Genomic DNA, 18,631 nt, shown 5'->3' with positions numbered 1-18,631 from the left:
AACACACAACAGATGTGGTTAATATTTGAGAGACACCGGCAAATGCCAATCTCTGCCACAACATATTAGCGTTTATTTTGTTTTCTCACCTGAAAAGTTCCACTTGGATTGATGTTGATACTTGCATGCAGCCACTGATCACCTTGATTGCCAGACATACTCCAAATGAGATTCTCGGTTATGGCCGATCCTTTGAATCGTAGAAAAAGATTCAAAGTACCTAGAAAGCAAAATGCCACAATGATTCAAAAAAGAAGTTGAGTTGATTTTAGAACCTAGTCCAAGATTTTCTTAGAAGTGGAGCAGTTATAGACAGGTAGAGTGCTCTTAATTACTTCTTCTAAATCACAAGTGCATATATATGAGGCAGCCAACAGAGAAGAAATCATCACCCTGACACGGTGGTGTCAAGAGGACAACCTCTCCCTCAAAGTTGTTCAAACAAAGGAGCTGGTTGTGGACTCCAGGAGGAATGGAGACAGGCTAACCCCTATTGACGTCAATGGATCTGGGGTTGCTAGGGTGAACAGCTTTAAGTTCCTCGGCATACACATCGCCGAGGATCTCACGTGGTCTGTATGTACCAGCTGTGTGGTGAAAAAAGCACGACAGCACCTCTTTCGCCTCAGACATTTGAAGTAGTTTGGCATGAATCACCAAATCCTAAGGACTTTCTACAGGGGCACAATTGAGAGCATCCTGACTGGCTGTATCACTGCCTGGTATGGGAACTGTACTTCCTTCAATCGCAGGACTCTGCAGAGAGTGGTGTGGACAGCCCAGCGCATCTGTAGATGTGAACTTCCCACTATTCAGGACATTTACAGAGGTAGATGCGTAAAAAGGGCCCAGAGGATCATTGGGGACCCAAGTCACCCCAACCACAAACTGTTCCAGCTGCTACCATCCGGGAAACAGTACCACAGCATAAAAGCCAGGACCAGTAGGCTCCAGGACAGCTTCTTCCACCAGGCCATCAGACTGATTAATTCACACTGATACAATTGTATTTCTATGCTATATTGACTGTCCTGTTATACATACTAGTTATTATAAATTACTATATATTGCCTATTGCACATTTAGACAGACATAATGTAAAAATTTTTACTCCTCATGTATGTGAAGGATGTAAGAAATAAAGTCAATTCAAAGTGGCCAACAGAAAAATACAAGGTGTACTGGAGTTCTCTCCATTAAGCTGTTTACACTGTCATAAGGGTATATTGGTACAAGTACAAGATCAAATATATTCTGTTTGATTTCATTCAAGTCCAGTTACACATACGAGCTTTAGAAGTTTGCTAACAGATTGAAAACTGAAACCAAAAATACTGCAGGTACTCCAGACCTGAAGTAAAATAGGGAAGGGGTGGTTTGTCAGGCAGCAACTTCTCCCATCAGGAGAAGTTAACATTTCAGGATGATGAGCTATCATAAGGATGAATTCATCTGTTTGAAACATTCATTCTGGTGGTCTCTGTTCAAGTGCCGCCTTGCCTATTATGAATTTCAGGCATTTTCAAAGGTTCATTGTATTGTCAAAGTATGCATGTTACATACAACACCGATATTCATCTTCTCTGTATCGCCATGAAATACAGAAACAAAGGCAGTTGTTGAAAGAAATGACATCAACTCTCCCCCATGCATGAAAAAGAAACAAAACATGCCAACCCCAAAACCTCCCAACCCCTCCCTCACAAAAAAAACGACCAGATTGTGCACATGGATAATAGCAGCTGGAACATCAAAATCCTAAGCCCTCCCTTGTAGAAAAACAGTGACAATAGCATCAAACCCCCCAACTCCCTTATTCATAAACAAAAAACTAACAGATGGCCCACACAGAAAAACAACAAGAATGTCAGACTCCAAATCTCCAAATCCTCCCTCTCACTAAAAAGTAACATATAGCCCACCTACCAATCGGCAACAAGAAAGAAAGTACCAAAATCTAAAGGAGACCCAATTTAAAGTACAGTCCAATAATCACATAAACCTTAGGATTTTTAAAGCATCCTCCCATCAGCATTCGAGGAGAGTGGCTGTACTAACACAGTAAGGCAGTTTATTCTCTCACTCCTCTCTGGAACCCCATCACTAGTCTTCACCACGAGGCAGCTGTGCGCTTGGTCCTCTCCGGACACAGCAGAGCGCTAGGTCATTCAATCAAATTCCAAACTACATGTCACAGGTTCCAACTTTCCATAACACAATCAAGACAAAAATTTTATTCACCAGGAACATACAGAACATATATTTTGTCAGGACTAACTGATGAAAGCTAGAAGGTGAATCAGTTATTGGCAACACATGAAGACTTGCTATCAACGTTGTACAGTGAGCATAGCCTGTTTCATACCTTGCAATAAAGAGCACTTCTGACTAGAAAGTTAATAAACTGACCTTAAAGAAAGTGTGTTACTTCCTTTGCAAAAAAGTCTCTCCAACATACAGATGTGCTGACTCTGTGATTTCTTTCCATTGGTAAACCAGGTCAGCTCCAGGAAGAAATCTCAAACTGTCAAATTTTCAAAAGTTTTGCCAAATTATTTTTTTAATTGTATATTAGATGTAGACCCCAGCAGACACGCTGACATTCATCATCCATTCCTAAGGAATGGCCAATGAAATGGGGAGGCTGCTACTTTAATGGATCTGGAGTCACACATAAACCACAGAAAGGATAACATGCTGGCTTCCCTGAAGGACAGTAGTGAACCAGATGGGTTTTTATAATAATTCAGAAGTTTCACATGTATCATTGCTGAGGCTAGGTTTCAAAATCCAGTTTTATTTAATCACTTCAATTCAAGCTCCTATGGTGAGCTTTGAACTCATGTCTCTCAGTTTGTCATGCAGAACTCTGCTCATTCAATAACTAAATTATGAGACTATAAGATGTAGGAGTACAATTAGGCCATTTAGCTCAAAAGGTTTGCTCCAATCATCACTAATTCTTAAATATCTCAACCCCATTGTCCCACATTCTCCCTATCATCCTTAACTCCTTTAACCAATCAAAAAACTATTGATCTCTGCCTTAAACAAAGCTAATGACATGACCTCCACAGTCCCATGTGGTGATGAATTTCACAAACACATCTCATCTCATCTCAGTTTGATTTTATTTAGGAATATAGCATGGAAGAGGCCCTCCTGACCCAGTGAGCTGCACTGGCTAGCAACTCATCTGTGTAACCTGAGCCCTAACTGAACCTTAGCCTAATCACAGGACCATTTACAATAACCAGTTAAACTACTAACCGGTACTTACTTGAAGGAAACTGGAGCACACAGAGGAAACCCAGGAGGTCACACAGGGAGAATGTATAAACTCCTTACTGAAAGCACTGCAGTTGAACTCTGAACTCCCCAAGCTGTAATAGTGTCACGCTAACTGCGACGCTACCATTTTAAAGGGATGTCCCTTTATTTGAGACTGTGCCCTCGCATCCTAGACTCTCCAGCTGATAAAAAACATTATCTTTACATCCACTATATCCAGGCCTTTCAGTATCTGGAAAGATCTGATGAGATTTGCCCTCAACCGTCTGAACTCCATCAAATACAACTCCAGAGACATCAAATATTCCTCATTCATTATGCCTTTCATTTCCAGGATCAGGCTTCACAACCTCCCCTAGTCCACCTTTAGAGCAGCATACCTTTCTGTAGATGTGGAGCCAAACAATGGTCATAATATTCCAAATGCTGTCCTTTAAGGTCTCAGCTCTTCATCCTTGCTTTTATGTTCTCGACGTCTTGAAACAAATGCTAATATTGCATTTGCCTTTTGTACTACAGACTCAACTTACTGGTTGACGTTAAGGAAATCCTGAAAAAGAACTTCCAAGTCCCTTTGCACCTATGATCTCTGAACTCTCTCCCCGATATGACGTTACCTTACCTTGATGATCAGTAATGGAAAATGTAGTTGTTGTTCAAGAATAAGTTGGGAACGCGATATTCCTTTGATGAATTAGTCTCAAAAAATTGAGGGCAGCTGGTTTGGAATCAGGCAGTAGATTACTCTCCTCAGCTGCAAATATTCCAACTTGAGAACAGACCATTGGGTCTGGAGATCACCTGCAATGTACTTCATGCAGAGTCTGTTTCTGTTATGTGCATATATGGCCAATTAGGACTGCATATCTGAATCGGACAGCTTGCTGAATAAAGTTGCTCCCAGTTCTTCTGTCAGAAATAGCACCAACCACTTTTTTTTGGGGGTGTTGCCAAGAGCCTACTTCACTTGCACACTGGCAACAGTAAAAATAAATGGACTAACAAGCAAGAACCCATCCATACATGGTTTCGAGAGAGGTTTATTGGTATCTCTCTTCCACTGAGACACATTTTCCAGGCCTCTGGGATTTTTATCCTTTGCAATGAATTTCTACTAATACCTGAATATGACATTTTGATTGCCGCTTAGCAAAACTGAAATATGAAACAGTTTCTTCGTTCTGAGAGGCCAAGTGCAAGTGCGATGACTATAACTTTCTTTTGCATGCGGTATTACTTCTGAAATGGTTGGTCTTAAAACATCTACCTCTGCTTTGTTGCACATATGCTGAGGAAACCAGTCATTGGTGAGACAACTGCACAAGGTCCAAGAAGGGCGGTGATTACAAGTGCTATTCAGTCTGGACCAAGGAGTTTACGTGCCAGAAGCCAGCCTAAACATTCAAGCGTTACTAAAGTCTCTGACCAATCATGACTGTTACTGGGATTAGATGATACTTTTAGATCCATCCTTCTTCTTGAACTAAACCAATTCCTGGAGTGAAATTATTGGAAAGGTTACTAGACAAGCAAAACTACATTTAAAATATAATTAAAATTCCAGCCTCCACAACAAAACCTTTTCCATATATTATTATTCAATAAACATTCTCTTTTTTGATTTGGACTAAATATTTGTGAGGAAGACCAGCATAAAACAAAATTCATGTTTAACCTCTTAGACTTTAAAATGATCATATCAAATGTTAGTGGTCTAGTTCTTTGATTTTCTTTCTTTAGCTTATATTAAAGACAATTTGAAACATTTTAGTTGATTAAGCCCAGAATGGCTATATGTTATTCTGCTTTTAAACAAGTGACATAGTGATCTGGCTTGCTGTAGTTCATATGCTGAGGATGATCCTTTAAATATAATGGACCTAAAATTTATCTTGCCTCTGCACTGTAGCACGAAATGAGGCCTAATTTGGACATCTTTAAAGTGGATGTGATTACTTAGTTGAAATGAGGCATATAATAAATTATTTTGGTTCTGCTATAAAACAGTTAAAGCAAGCAACTAAATCAAAGATGTTTCATCTCAAAAATAGAAACATAGAAACGTAGAAAACCTACAGCACAATACAGGCCCTTCGGCCCACAAAGTTGAGCCGAACATGCCCCTACCTCAGAAATTACTAGGCTTACCTATAGCCCTTTATTTTACTAAGCTCTATGTACCTATCTAAAAGCGCCATGTCTCTGAATTATGTTCAGTAACACAAGATAGCGTATGTTTTAATGAGCTAACATAGCTCAGCCTTACTCTCCTGTTTCATAATACCAATTCCATTTTTATTTCAGCAAACAGACACAATTCTGAAGGGGAAATTAATTATGTCTAGGTCAATGTAAGTGCACTTAAATTAAGGGTGAGAACTCTTAAGTTGAGTTATGGAGCAGAAATGAAAATCATTCTTGACCTTGCTTTTAGCATTGATCAAAGACATTGGCTGAGAAGTTGTTCAACACTGTCCTATGGCATTAAAATATTGTGCAGTTATGTGTCATTTGAAGTTGCTAGTGAAAGCCACATTAATTGAGACTGTGTGGTTTGCAGACTTGTATCATCATGTTTCCCTGTGTAATTGTTTGTTAACTCTCACTGGTAATTGAGTAAGTGCAATCCTTCTTGACATTTCTTACATAAAGACAGAGCCTCTGGCATGTCAAATTGATCAGGTGAATGATTAGTTTTTCCATACTGCAGATCATGGTCTCTCTTGGGACCTTTGTTATCGCTTGCTTAGTGGCTGGTGGGTGCTGATGCTTTTTGCTGAAATAAGTGGGGGAGTGTTGATACTTTGCTGTTGCTTGTGTGTGGGAAAGAGCAGAAGAGGGGCTTTCGGGTTCTAATGTTTTTACTGCCATTCATTTTTTGGGGTACTCTTCTGTTTTTGTGGATGTCTACAAAGAGCCAGAATGTACACTGTACATTCTCTGATATTAAATGGAACAATTGAACTAGAATGAATTAATGCCACAGAAATTGAAGGAGGTGGTGGGAGTCAGACAGGCTGAAGTCTACAGGAAGCACATTCACATATCTCGGCAGATTTCCAGCAAAGTTTCTATACCTCTATGAATGCTACTTCAGGATCTCATGATCTCTGGGACCCTTCCCTGATTCCAGTTACTGGCAACACCAGGGATAGTGGGTCCAACACCAACTAAACTAATCTCATTGTGTAAACAGAACAGCCAATCACACCAGAGGACTTTCACAAGACAGCAAAACCAAGCAGTGAAGAAACAAAATTTACACAGGCTGTAGTTAAAAGATTGGAAACTCCATATGAGACTGAGATTGAAGTTGAAATGCCATAATTAAGCATCTTAAAGATCCATTGAACTTTTCCATTCCTAGGGAATGAAAATTAATTTGTACAAAATTAGCTTTCTATAGGGTGGAGAGATCACTGTGCAGTAATCATGGGGTAATATAGCACTGAAGTTTCAATTACATCAAATGCAACAAACTGTCACTTTTCAGAGTCTTAGCAAGTGAGAGTAGCAGGTAATTCTCTGATTCTCCAAAGATCATTTACTCCCAACAGTGCCTCAGAAGGCCACAATACCGCTCTCTGTGGCAGACAATCGCAAATGGCAGCTCTGCGATTTCCGCATTGATCTACACATTTGCAATGGTCAAGATGGGGCTTCCACTTCTTGTGAGGTAAAGACAACGAAGGCTGGTACTTCATCATTAACACAACCACAACTCTTGGATCTATCATCTTTACATTGAACCTTAACACACAGTTTATATGAAGGACCGCACATAATCACTGGAGATCTCAAAATGCTGAGTTCCTTTATAAAATCTCAGAGAATGGAAAGCAATCAAGGGCTTCTAATGGTAGCCATGAATCATTCTTCATTCTGCGACCAGATTTAGTCAGCTGTTCTGCTACTTAAATGACTTCCTTAGAGGACACAAACATAAAGTATTTATCTCCTTATGACAACATGTTCACAGGAGCCCCTCAGAGAGGGGCACTTGGCTCTGTGCTGTTCCTCATGTTTATTATAATTTGATGGATATTATTCTGAAAAGCAATATTGTTCCTGCCACCAGCTTCTGCAGACTAATTAATATGTCAAGGAAAATACAGGCAGCAACCAAATTACTGCAGACAAACACATGCGATATTGGACAGTGGGTGGACAAGTAAAATGTTATCGTTAGCTAAGGGAGAGCTAAGCCAGTAATTCTGTCAAGTAAGATTGGCTTTTGTTAACAACCAATTTCAACAGCATAATGATATGGAAATCTAAGTCCAAAAAAACAAGACTCTCAACCTTGGCAATCATATTCAATGCAGTGAAGTAAATGGTAAAATTAGCTGGAAATCTGGGCTTTAACTCACATCATCAGCCTCCTTAGAATTCATGAGTGAGAAAAGGTTGATCAGCCCCTGAAGCCTACCCCAATCAAAGTCCAACTCTCATAATTGTATGTATGTATATATATATATATATATTGTTACGTATTCGGGCAACAATAATATAGATGAGTTAGGCAAGGGGTTTTATAACGAATAACACGTTTATTAAACACAGATAACAAACCCCCTTCAAAAGTAAACAAACCCAAACAATGGTCCGAGCTCAGCTGCTGCCAGCTGGTCAGACAGTTCTTAATAGCTTTGCAGTCTCAAACAGTCTTTAAAGTAGTATTGAAAAAAAACTCAGTTCTCTAAAGCGAATTGCCGAATGAAAACAGTTCAAAGGACGATATGCCGACAGTTCAAAAGCTCACGGTACTTTTAGAAGGAGAGACTTTTTAAAGCGATTTAACTTCTCTTCCACGTCGATGTCCTTCGATTCCCAGCGTCGAACTCCCACGTCGAATTTTATTAAATATAACAACTTAAAGTGACTGACCTCTCTTCCACACTATTCTCAAACCCTTTCTGGTCATCCCAGGGGTCAACAGCGAGAATAGTCAACGAAATCCTTCCGAATGAGGATCAAACAAGGTCGAAGTCAATCCATCGAAAATCGATTTTTCTTGATCTCCAAACTTCACTCTCCATCAGCAAAGAAACCGTTGGCTCTGACCTTTTAAACTTTTGGCATTAACAAAACTTCATTTTTAACTAAACTGCGTCATCACATTAAATCACACAGTAACATGAAGTCATCTTGGCAAATCCAGCCACGAACTGCCCCACCTGACAGGGTGGGTCTTCCTTTTATACCCTGTAGAAAAAACCTGTCACATGACCTCTACTGGCGGGAAAATGACATCACTCCACCATTACCTCATGTCCAGTATAACTTCAACCCCAGTCACGTGACAAGGGTACCACTGTCACGTGTCACGGGTACGTAACACCTCCCTCCAAAAAAAACATTTTTGGTCTGTCAAGAACAAAAATTTTTAACAATTACTTACAAAAAAAAATCCCAAAAAAAAACAAAGGTATAAATTATATAACATACACAATATACAATACAGTAGGAGTGTTACAATAAAAAAAAAAACCACTCCAAAAAAAAACATTGTACATTCAATATCGAGATAGACAATCAGCAACCACATTATCTTTACCTTTAATATGAGTTATCACAATATTGTACTCTTGTAACATCAAACTCCAATTTAACAATCTTCTGTTTTTGTTTTTCATCTTACTCAGAAAAACTAACGGATTATGATCAGTGTAAACAATAAGTGGTTTTTGAGTTGTACCAACATATACCTCAAAATATTCCAAAGCTAAAACAAGAGATAACAATTCTTTCTCTATTGTTGAATAGTTTCTTTGATGCTTATTAAATTTCTTAGAAAAGTAAGCTACTGGATGATCAACCTCATCACCCTCATTCCTCTGCATCAATACTGCTCCCGCAGCTTCATCACTAGCATCCACAGCTAATGAAAAAGGTTTTTCAAAGTCAGGTGCCTTAAGCACAGGTTGTTCACATATCATTGTTTTCAATTTTTCAAATGCTTCCTGACAAAACACTGTCCATACAAACTTCACATTCTTCTGCAGAAGGTTAGTTAATGGAAGGGCAACATTAGCAAAATTCTTACAAAATTTTCGATAATATCCTACCATTCCCAAAAACCTTCTGAGAGTTTTTTTTCCCCGTTGGAGTGGGAATTTCCAAAATTGCCTGAACTTTTGCCTGAACAGGAGCTACCTTACCTTGACCTACAACATAACCAAGGTAAGTCACAGTAGCATGTCCAAATTCACTCTTGGCCAAATTAATAGTCAAGTTAGCTTTTGAAAGCTTTTCAAACAATTTCTCCACCGCAATAATGTGTGCTTCCCAAGTATCATTTCCTGTCACTAAATCATCAATATAAGCATCAGTATCTTTCAAACCCTGAATCACAGAATTAATCATCCTCTGAAAAGTACCTGGCGCATTCTTCATCCCAAATGGAAGAACATTATACTCATATAACCCAGATGGAGTTACAAATGCAGAAATCTCTCTACCTCTGTCCGTTAATGGAACACACCAATACCCTTTCAATAAATCAATCTTTGTAAGGAACTTTGCTTTTCCAACTTTATCTACACAATCATCTACTCTAGGAATTGGATATGCATCTGTTTTCATTACAGCATTCACCTTCCTATAGTCCGTACAAAACCTAATACTACCATCAGGTTTTGGCACCATAACACATGGCGAACTCCAATTCGAGTTAGAATGTCTAATAATATCATTCTCTAACATGTATTCAATTTCCTTCTCAGCAAGTTCACATTTTTCCATGTTCATCCTATATGGATGTTGTTTAATAGGTTTGGCATCTCCAACATCTACATCATGTGAAGCTATAGTAGTCCTTCTCGGAACATCTGGAAACAAATCCTTATACCTAAAAATCAATTCCTTCATCTGTTGTTTCTGCTCTAGCTGTAAATGTGCTAATTTCTCATCCATATTTTCCAAAATAATCGAATTAGGTAACCTAACAGAAACAATGTTAGATTTAGAATGAAAGTCAGATGAATCATCTATCATGTTCCCAGTTAAATCCAACTCATTCTCACTAACCACAACAGTCACAGTATCAGATTGTTTCTCAAAATATGGTTTAATCATATTTATGTGGCAAAGTTGTGTTGACCTTCTACGATCTGGAGTTTTTATTACATAATCCACATCATTAACTCTAGACACAATTTCATAAGGTCCATGAAATCTAGCTTGTAAAGGATTTGTCTGCACTGGGAAAAAAACCAACACCTTATCTCCAGGCTTAAACATCCTCATCCTAGCTTCCTTATCATACCAAGTTTTCATTTTCTCCTGAGCCAACTTTAAATTTTCCTTAGCTAAGCTACAAGCTCTATGTAACCTGTCCTTAAATTTCAAAACATAGTCCAACAAATTAGTATGCACTTCCTTACTAATCCACTGTTCCTTCAATAAAGCTAAAGGTCCTCTAACTCTATGCCCAAACACAAGTTCAAATGGACTAAACCCTAAAGATTCCTGTACCGATTCCCTTACTGAAAATAAAAGTAAGTTTATACTCTCATCCCAGTCACCTTCATTCTCCACACAATATGTCCTAATCATATTCTTGAGAGTAGAATGAAACCTCTCCAAGGCACCTTGCGATTCTGGATGGTATGCAGACGAAGTAATTTGCTTAGCTCCCAATTTATAAACTATCTGTTGAAACAATCCAGACATAAAATTACTACCTTGATCAGTTTGTATTTCCTTAGGCAATCCAAAATAAGTAAAGAATTTAATAAGAGCCTTCGTCACAGTTTTAGCTTTTATATTCCTAAGTGGTACTGCCTCTGGAAACCTAGACGAAGTACACATGATAGTCAACAAATACTGATAACCAGTTTTTGTCTTTGGTAATGGACCAACACAATCTACAATAACTTTAGAAAACGGTTCACCAAATGCTGGAATAGGTTGTAATGGAGCTACTGGTGTAACCTGATTTGGTTTACCCACAATTTGACAAGTATGGCACGTCTTACAAAACATCGCCACATCTTTTCTTAAACCAGGCCAGTAAAAATGTTTTAAAATCTTGTCCACAGTTTTCCTTACCCCTTGATGTCCACCTAAAGGCACACTATGAGCTAAAGTCAAAATCTCATTCCGATAAACTTTAGGAACAACTACCTGATAAACAACATTCCATTCCTCACTTGCAGGAATTGTAGGCGACCTCCACTTCCTCATCAACACTCCTTTTTCCAAGTAATATCCTACTGACACCTTCTCAATTTCACTACCTAGTAAAGCTTGTTCCCTTAATTTTACAATCTCAGGATCTCTATTCTGCTCTGCTATCATCTCCTTCCGAGACAAAGATAAATCTTCATAGTCAGACTTACTCCCAGAATCTTGTTCAAACAACGAAGGTAAGAAAGTTTCTGACACATCCTCAAAACTCGAATCCTGAGTTGAACAGTCATGAGTAACAACCTCATTCTGCACATCAATCTTTTTAGCCATAGCTCTAGTCACAACACAAGAAAAATCTGTGTTAGAATTCACCTCAGGTACCTCTGATTCCATTGTCAAATGCACTTCAGGAAAAACTTGTCCACCTGCCAAGTCATTACCTAACAATAAAGAAATACCCTTCACAGGTAAGCTATGCTGTAATCCTACCTTAACAAATCCTGTAACTAACCCTGACTTTAAATTTACTTCATGTAAATGTACAGGCATAAAATCACTTCCAACACCTCTTATGTAATTTACCTCACCAGTATCACTCTCTTCATTAAACTTCAACACACTATCTAACATCAGTGATTGAGAAGCTCCAGTATCCCTAAGAATCTTTATTGGCACCAGAGTAGATCCTTCTTTCAAGGATACAAACCCTTCAGTTATAAAATGATCATATCCCTTTCTAACTTTGTCAGACTCTAACAAATCCTCATTTGTGTTTACCAAACCCTGTAACTTTACAGGTGCTTCAGTATGTTGCACACAAGCATCCGGAACTGCTTCCTTCTCTTTCTTTTTCAATTTGAAACAGTTAGCTATTACATGGCCAGGCTTCTTACAATAGTTACAAATAAGACCAAACTGTTTTTCCTTCACAGGTTTTCCTTCCTCCTTACCTCTCTCATTAACCTCTAATTTAATTTCTGATTTACCTGGAGTCTCCATATTATTTTTCCTCTTGAAAATTCTACCCTGAGGAAATTTATTCTTATGGATTAAAACATACTCATCAGCTAATCTAGCACAGTCCTGCAATTTCTCAGTATCCCTCTCATTTAAGTAGGTCCTTACTTCAACAGGAATGCTTCTTTTAAATTCCTCCATTAAAATCAGCTCTCTCAATGTATCATAGTCCTCATTTACATTTTTAGAAGAAACCCATCTCTCAAAACACATAGCTTTATCATAGGCAAATTCCACATAAGTCTTTTCCACAGACTTTTTCAAACTCCTGAATCTTTCCCTGTACGCTTCTGGGACCAACTCATACGATTTGAGAATATTTTCCTTCACAATATCATAATCTAATGCTTGCGCAGCAGTTAAAGCTGTGTAAACGTGTCTTGCCTTTCCTTTGATTACACTCTGTAATAACACTGACCATTTATCTTTCGGCCACTCTGACATCCGAGCAATAGTTTCAAAATGTTGAAAATATCTCTCCACTTCTGTTTCACTAAATGGAGGGACCAATTTAATTTCTTGGCTAGCAACAAACGGTTTTTTAGAATCAGCAGACTGTTCTACAGACCTTAATTTAGCCATTGCATATTCAAAATCCCTTTGCTTTTGCTCAATTTCCAATTTACACCTTTCTAACATCATTTGTTCAATTTGCAACTGCATCTCCAGATTACTAATTGGAAACGATTCTAAAATCGATTCTTCAAAATCACCCGAAGCCACAAAATGTGATGCGATCTTTCTCTGTATTACAGCTTTTGAAGTAGTTGGCAAGATCCCTTTAAGATGCAACCGATTAGCAAGTTCAGAGACTTCAGTTTTTTTCGCCTTCGCTAACAAATCCGCGACTGGCGAATCCAGAAACTCATCAATATTCATCGTTGCCGAATACCACTCACAAGCCAATCAAACAAAAAAAATCGAGCAATCCCCGTTACCAAAACACCGATTCAAAATTCAAAAAGCTTATTAAACTCAAATAATTCAATTCCGGACGTACCCCCATATTTATGTTACGTATTCGGGCAACAATAATATAGATGAGTTAGGCAAGGGGTTTTATAACGAATAACACGTTTATTAAACACAGATAACAAACCCCCTTCAAAAGTAAACAAACCCAAACAATGGTCCGAGCTCAGCTGCTGCCAGCTGGTCAGACAGTTCTTAATAGCTTTGCAGTCTCAAACAGTCTTTAAAGTAGTATTGAAAAAAAACTCAGTTCTCTAAAGCGAATTGCCGAATGAAAACAGTTCAAAGGACGATATGCCGACAGTTCAAAAGCTCACGGTACTTTTAGAAGGAGAGACTTTTTAAAGCGATTTAACTTCTCTTCCACGTCGATGTCCTTCGATTCCCAGCGTCGAACTCCCACGTCGAATTTTATTAAATATAACAACTTAAAGTGACTGACCTCTCTTCCACACTATTCTCAAACCCTTTCTGGTCATCCCAGGGGTCAACAGCGAGAATAGTCAACGAAATCCTTCCGAATGAGGATCAAACAAGGTCGAAGTCAATCCATCGAAAATCGATTTTTCTTGATCTCCAAACTTCACTCTCCATCAGCAAAGAAACCGTTGGCTCTGACCTTTTAAACTTTTGGCATTAACAAAACTTCATTTTTAACTAAACTGCGTCATCACATTAAATCACACAGTAACATGAAGTCATCTTGGCAAATCCAGCCACGAACTGCCCCACCTGACAGGGTGGGTCTTCCTTTTATACCCTGTAGAAAAAACCTGTCACATGACCTCTACTGGCGGGAAAATGACATCACTCCACCATTACCTCATGTCCAGTATAACTTCAACCCCAGTCACGTGACAAGGGTACCACTGTCACGTGTCACGGGTACGTAACAATATATATACAATCAGTTTGTAGGATTGTAGGATTAGGTGTGGACTGCTCTTTTTATTGAGCAGTTGTTAATAAAATTGAACAATGTATAATCATACGAGAACATTCCACTTGTGACTGAGGAACAGCTGAAAATGGCCATTGTTCAATTGTTCAAGAAAGTGAGCAGAGATAACCCAGGAAATTATAGACCTCCAAGTCTTACTTCAGTGGTGGGCAAATTGTTGGAGAAGAGCTTGAGAGGCAGGATTTATGAGCATTTGGAGATACATAATCTGATTACGGATAGTCAGCATGGCTTGTCAAGGGCAGGTCACGCCTTACAAACCTGACTGAATTCTTTGAGGATGTAACAAAACACATTGATGAGGTAGTGCAATGGATTTCAGTAAGGCATTTGAAAAGGTTCCCCATGCAAGGCTCACTCAGAAAGTAATGAGGCATTGGATCCAAGGAGACTTTGCTTTGTGAATCTGGAATTGGCATGGACACAAAATGCAAAGGGTGGTTGTAAATGTTTCATATCCTGAATGGAGGACGGTGACCAGCAGTGTTCTGCAGGGATCTGTTCTGGGTCCATTCCTCTTTGTGATTTTAAATAAATGGTCTGGATGAGGAAGTAGAAGGATGGGTTAGTAAGTTTGCTGATGACACAGAAGTTGGAGGGTGTTGTGGAAAGTCTGGAGAGTTGTCAACAGTTACAGCGAGACTTCGATAGGATGCAGAACTGGGCTGAGAAGTGGCAGCTGGAGTTCAACACAGATAAGTTTGAATTGGTTTATTTTGGTAGGTCAAATTTGAAGAGAGAATATAATATTAATGGTAAAACACTTGGCAGTGTGGAGGATCAACTAGATCTTGGGGTCCATGTCTATATACATTCAAAGCTGCTGCGCAGGTTGACTATGTTGTTAAGAAGGCGTATGATGTGTTGGCCTTCATCAACCATGGGATTGAGTTCAAGAGCTGTGAGGCAATGTGACAGATATATAAGACCTTATTTAGACTCCACTTGGAGTATTGTGTTCAGTTCTGATCAGCTCATTACAGGAAGGATGTGGATACTATAGAGAGGGTGCAGAGGAGATCTACAAGGATGTTGCCTGGATTGGAGAGCGTGCCTTATGAGAATAGATTGAGTGTACTTGACCTTTTCTCCTTGGAGCGACGGAGGATGAGAGGTGACCAGATAGAGGTGTATAAGATGATGAGAGGCATTGATCATGTGGATAGCCAGAAGCTTTTTCCCAGGGCTGAAATGGTTAACACAAGGTGCTTGGAAATAGGCACAGAGGAGATGTCAGAGGTACGTTTTTCACACAGACAGTGATGGCTGTGTGGAATGGACTGCTGGCGATGGTGGTAGAGATGTATACAATAGGGTCTTTTAAGAGACTCTTAGATAGGTACAAGGAGCTTAGAAAAATAGAGGGCTACATGGTAGGGGAATTCTAGGAGTTTCTAGAGTAGGTTACATGGTTGGCACAACATTGTGGGCTGAAGGGCCTGTAATGTGCTATAAATTATGTTTTGTGTGTGTAAAACCCTGAGAAATCTCTGTGATGATGTCACCGGACTGGGAAGCTTGGCCTTCAACAACTACAAATACCTTCCACTCATTGGAACACATTCCTTGATTCCCACCAATCTGAGATTTCTCAGGGATCCTCCACATCACAAACGTTCAAGTGCTAGTTGATGCCACGACATCTTTGGAATTCAGTTCTTTGAGAACATGTTTAGAGCAAGGCTGTACTGAGGTGAGTAATCCTGCCAAAATGAGCATCAGTGCACACATTACTGGTGAGAAGGCAATGTCAAGACATCTTCTATCACTTTGCTGATGAATGAATCATTGGGAGATAATTAGCGCATCTGGAGTATTCTGCTTTTTGTGGACATCTTGACAAATACGAGGGTGATTGATAAGTTCATGGCCTAAGGTAGAAGGAGTCAATTTTAGTAAACCTAGCACATTTATTTTTCAACATAGTCCCCTCCTACATTTACACACTTAGTCCAGCAGTCATGGAGCATACGGATCCTGGACCTCCAGAAAGTGTCCACAACAGGAGTGATTGATAAGTTTGTGGCCTAAGATAGAAGGAGATGAGTTATTAACTTCAAACTTTCTGCATTGTCACTCAGAGTTGAACTGCATGTGCATGTAATGAGAGCTGTATAACTTATCTCCTTCTACCTTAGGCCACAAACTTATCAATCACCCATGCTGTGGACACTTTCTGAAGGTCCAAGATCCGTATGCTCCACGACGATGGGACTAAGTGTGTAAATGTAGGAGGGGACTATGTTGAAAAATAAATGTGCTAGGTTTAAAAGACTCCTTCTACCTTAGGCCACGAATTTATCAATCACCCCGGTACACTTAACAGATTTGTTGGCAGCATGATAAAGCAAGATCGTAATCATAAACACTCCTAATGACACTGCAGTCAAATACTTTTGCAGTGCCTGAGAAAACTGTGTTGCATCTGAATACCTGACCAAAACTTTGCAGCCACTTTCCTTCCTGTGAATCCTCACTAGACGGTACTAAAGCCTTTGTTTCTCATGGACGAATGGAGAGATTTAAATGCAAGGATGCTACCAAGTCTGGAGGGCTTGAGTTACAAGGACAGACTGAATAAGCCGTTGCTTTTTTCTCTCCAGTGGAGGCGGCCAAGGATTGATATGAGATCCTGAAGCTCAGAGGTGTTATAGTCTTTTCCTTAGGGCATGGGTGTCTAATACCTGAGTGCATAGACGTAAGGTGAGAGGGGAAGGATTTAAAGGGCACCGGAGGGGTAACTTATCCACATAGAGGGTAGTGGGTATATGGAAGGAAATGCCAGATGAAGTGGTAGAGATGAGTACAATTACAATGTATAAGTTGCATTTAGACAGGGACATGGATAGGAAAAATTTAGAGGATTATAGGCCAAACGCAGGCAGATGGGATTAGCCCAGATAGTCAGCTTGGTTGGCATGACTGAGCGGACTCGAAAGGCCCATTTCCATGCTGCATAAATTTAATGCAGAACTGCTGTTGTTAAACAATGCAACTTGCTGAAAGTCAGCAGAATTAGCATCAGGAGAAAATAAAATCCCTTTCCAGATGCTGTGCAATCGGTGTGCATTTAAAATTCTTTGCAACTGTAGCTTACTCTCCTTCAATTTAAATCAGAAGAAATCTGCATTTGCACTTGCCTGGCCAAGCAGAGTGTCTCTAAGTCACTGGTTTGCCAAGGTTGGATGACACTTGCCTTTGGTCCTTTTTAACATCATTATTCATAGTAAATAGTTCTAATGCTCCACTCATAATTGAGAACCAGCTGGTACAACATAGGAATGATTTGAAATATGAATGCTGTAGATGTGATTTGATATGTGCTGCTTCAACTAATGTTATTTATGGTCCCTTTTTGTGCTCATTTTAAGGGTGATTACAGTATTTACTTGATCACAACCTCTTTGTGGCATAACCTTAGCCCGGAAAACAAATGCTTTTCCCTGTTTACACTTGGAATTGATACTTCACATCAACAGACGTAATTAATCTCAAAGTCACAGAGGGGGAAGTTCAGCATCCTTTTAGTTCCCCAGGAGGTGGAGCTACAATGGGTAGATTATTTAATATCGAAGATGCACCGCTTTCAAATCACATCAGATAATGATGCCATGTACATAATCAGCAGCTTGTGCTGAGCCCAAAGGATCTACTTTTCTGTCCGCCTGCTATCAGAATAACAGCTGCTGTGGGCTCAGTTCCTGATTAGTTCCAAATGTCAAATGAGCTGGCTGTGAAACACAGAGGCAAATTCTGCTGAGGGTGAAGAGTAAGTATAGGAGGAGCATTTTTATTTACAACTGTGGGCTTTTTGATCCTGTTCATTCCTTTACTTCTCAGTAAGGACCCAAACATGGGAGACTCTTCCTCAGCTCATATAAACAGCTGACAATCATCCTCCTTCTCTGAGCATAATTACCATGCCTCTGACAGCTTTGGCTAAAATGGCTGAATGCTGCTTCTTCCAGTCACCACGTCAATCAGGATGGAGATATCAGGATGGAGATATCGGGTTGGGAGGTATGTGGCTGGAGGTGCTGGGTCGAAGCTGTGAGCTTAGGGGAGCAAAAATTAGAGCTGGGTCTGAGGTTGGACTTGGTGGTGGAATAGATGGTAGTCCCTATGGATCCTGCAAGGAATAACTTGCCTAAATTGATCACAGGAGTTGGATTCCCAGCATTAGCTGGGGATCTACTGAAGAAAACCCCCTTTATGTCAAACAGTGGGCTTCACAGATTGCTGGAACACATTGAGACA

At 39.5% G+C, this 18,631-nt stretch overlaps 1 protein-coding gene across 4 annotated transcripts in view; it reads right to left on the bottom strand.

Moving 5' to 3' along the window:
- Positions 1 to 18,631, bottom strand: part of mdga2a (MAM domain containing glycosylphosphatidylinositol anchor 2a) — a 904,971-nt gene that overhangs the window by 20,256 nt on the left and 866,084 nt on the right. For all 4 annotated transcript variants that reach the window (XM_073039625.1, XM_073039626.1, XM_073039628.1 and 1 more), the window contains one exon: positions 90 to 220. In XM_073039625.1, the coding sequence (XP_072895726.1) occupies positions 90 to 220 (131 nt within the window). The remainder of the gene's footprint in view (positions 1 to 89; positions 221 to 18,631) is intronic.

The sequence above is a fragment of the Hemitrygon akajei genome, chromosome 3, assembly GCF_048418815.1.
Source record: "Hemitrygon akajei chromosome 3, sHemAka1.3, whole genome shotgun sequence".
Lineage (NCBI taxonomy): Eukaryota > Metazoa > Chordata > Chondrichthyes > Myliobatiformes > Dasyatidae > Hemitrygon > Hemitrygon akajei.
The sequence above is the reverse complement of the archived record's forward strand: the minus strand, read 5'-3'. Positions and strand labels throughout refer to the sequence as shown.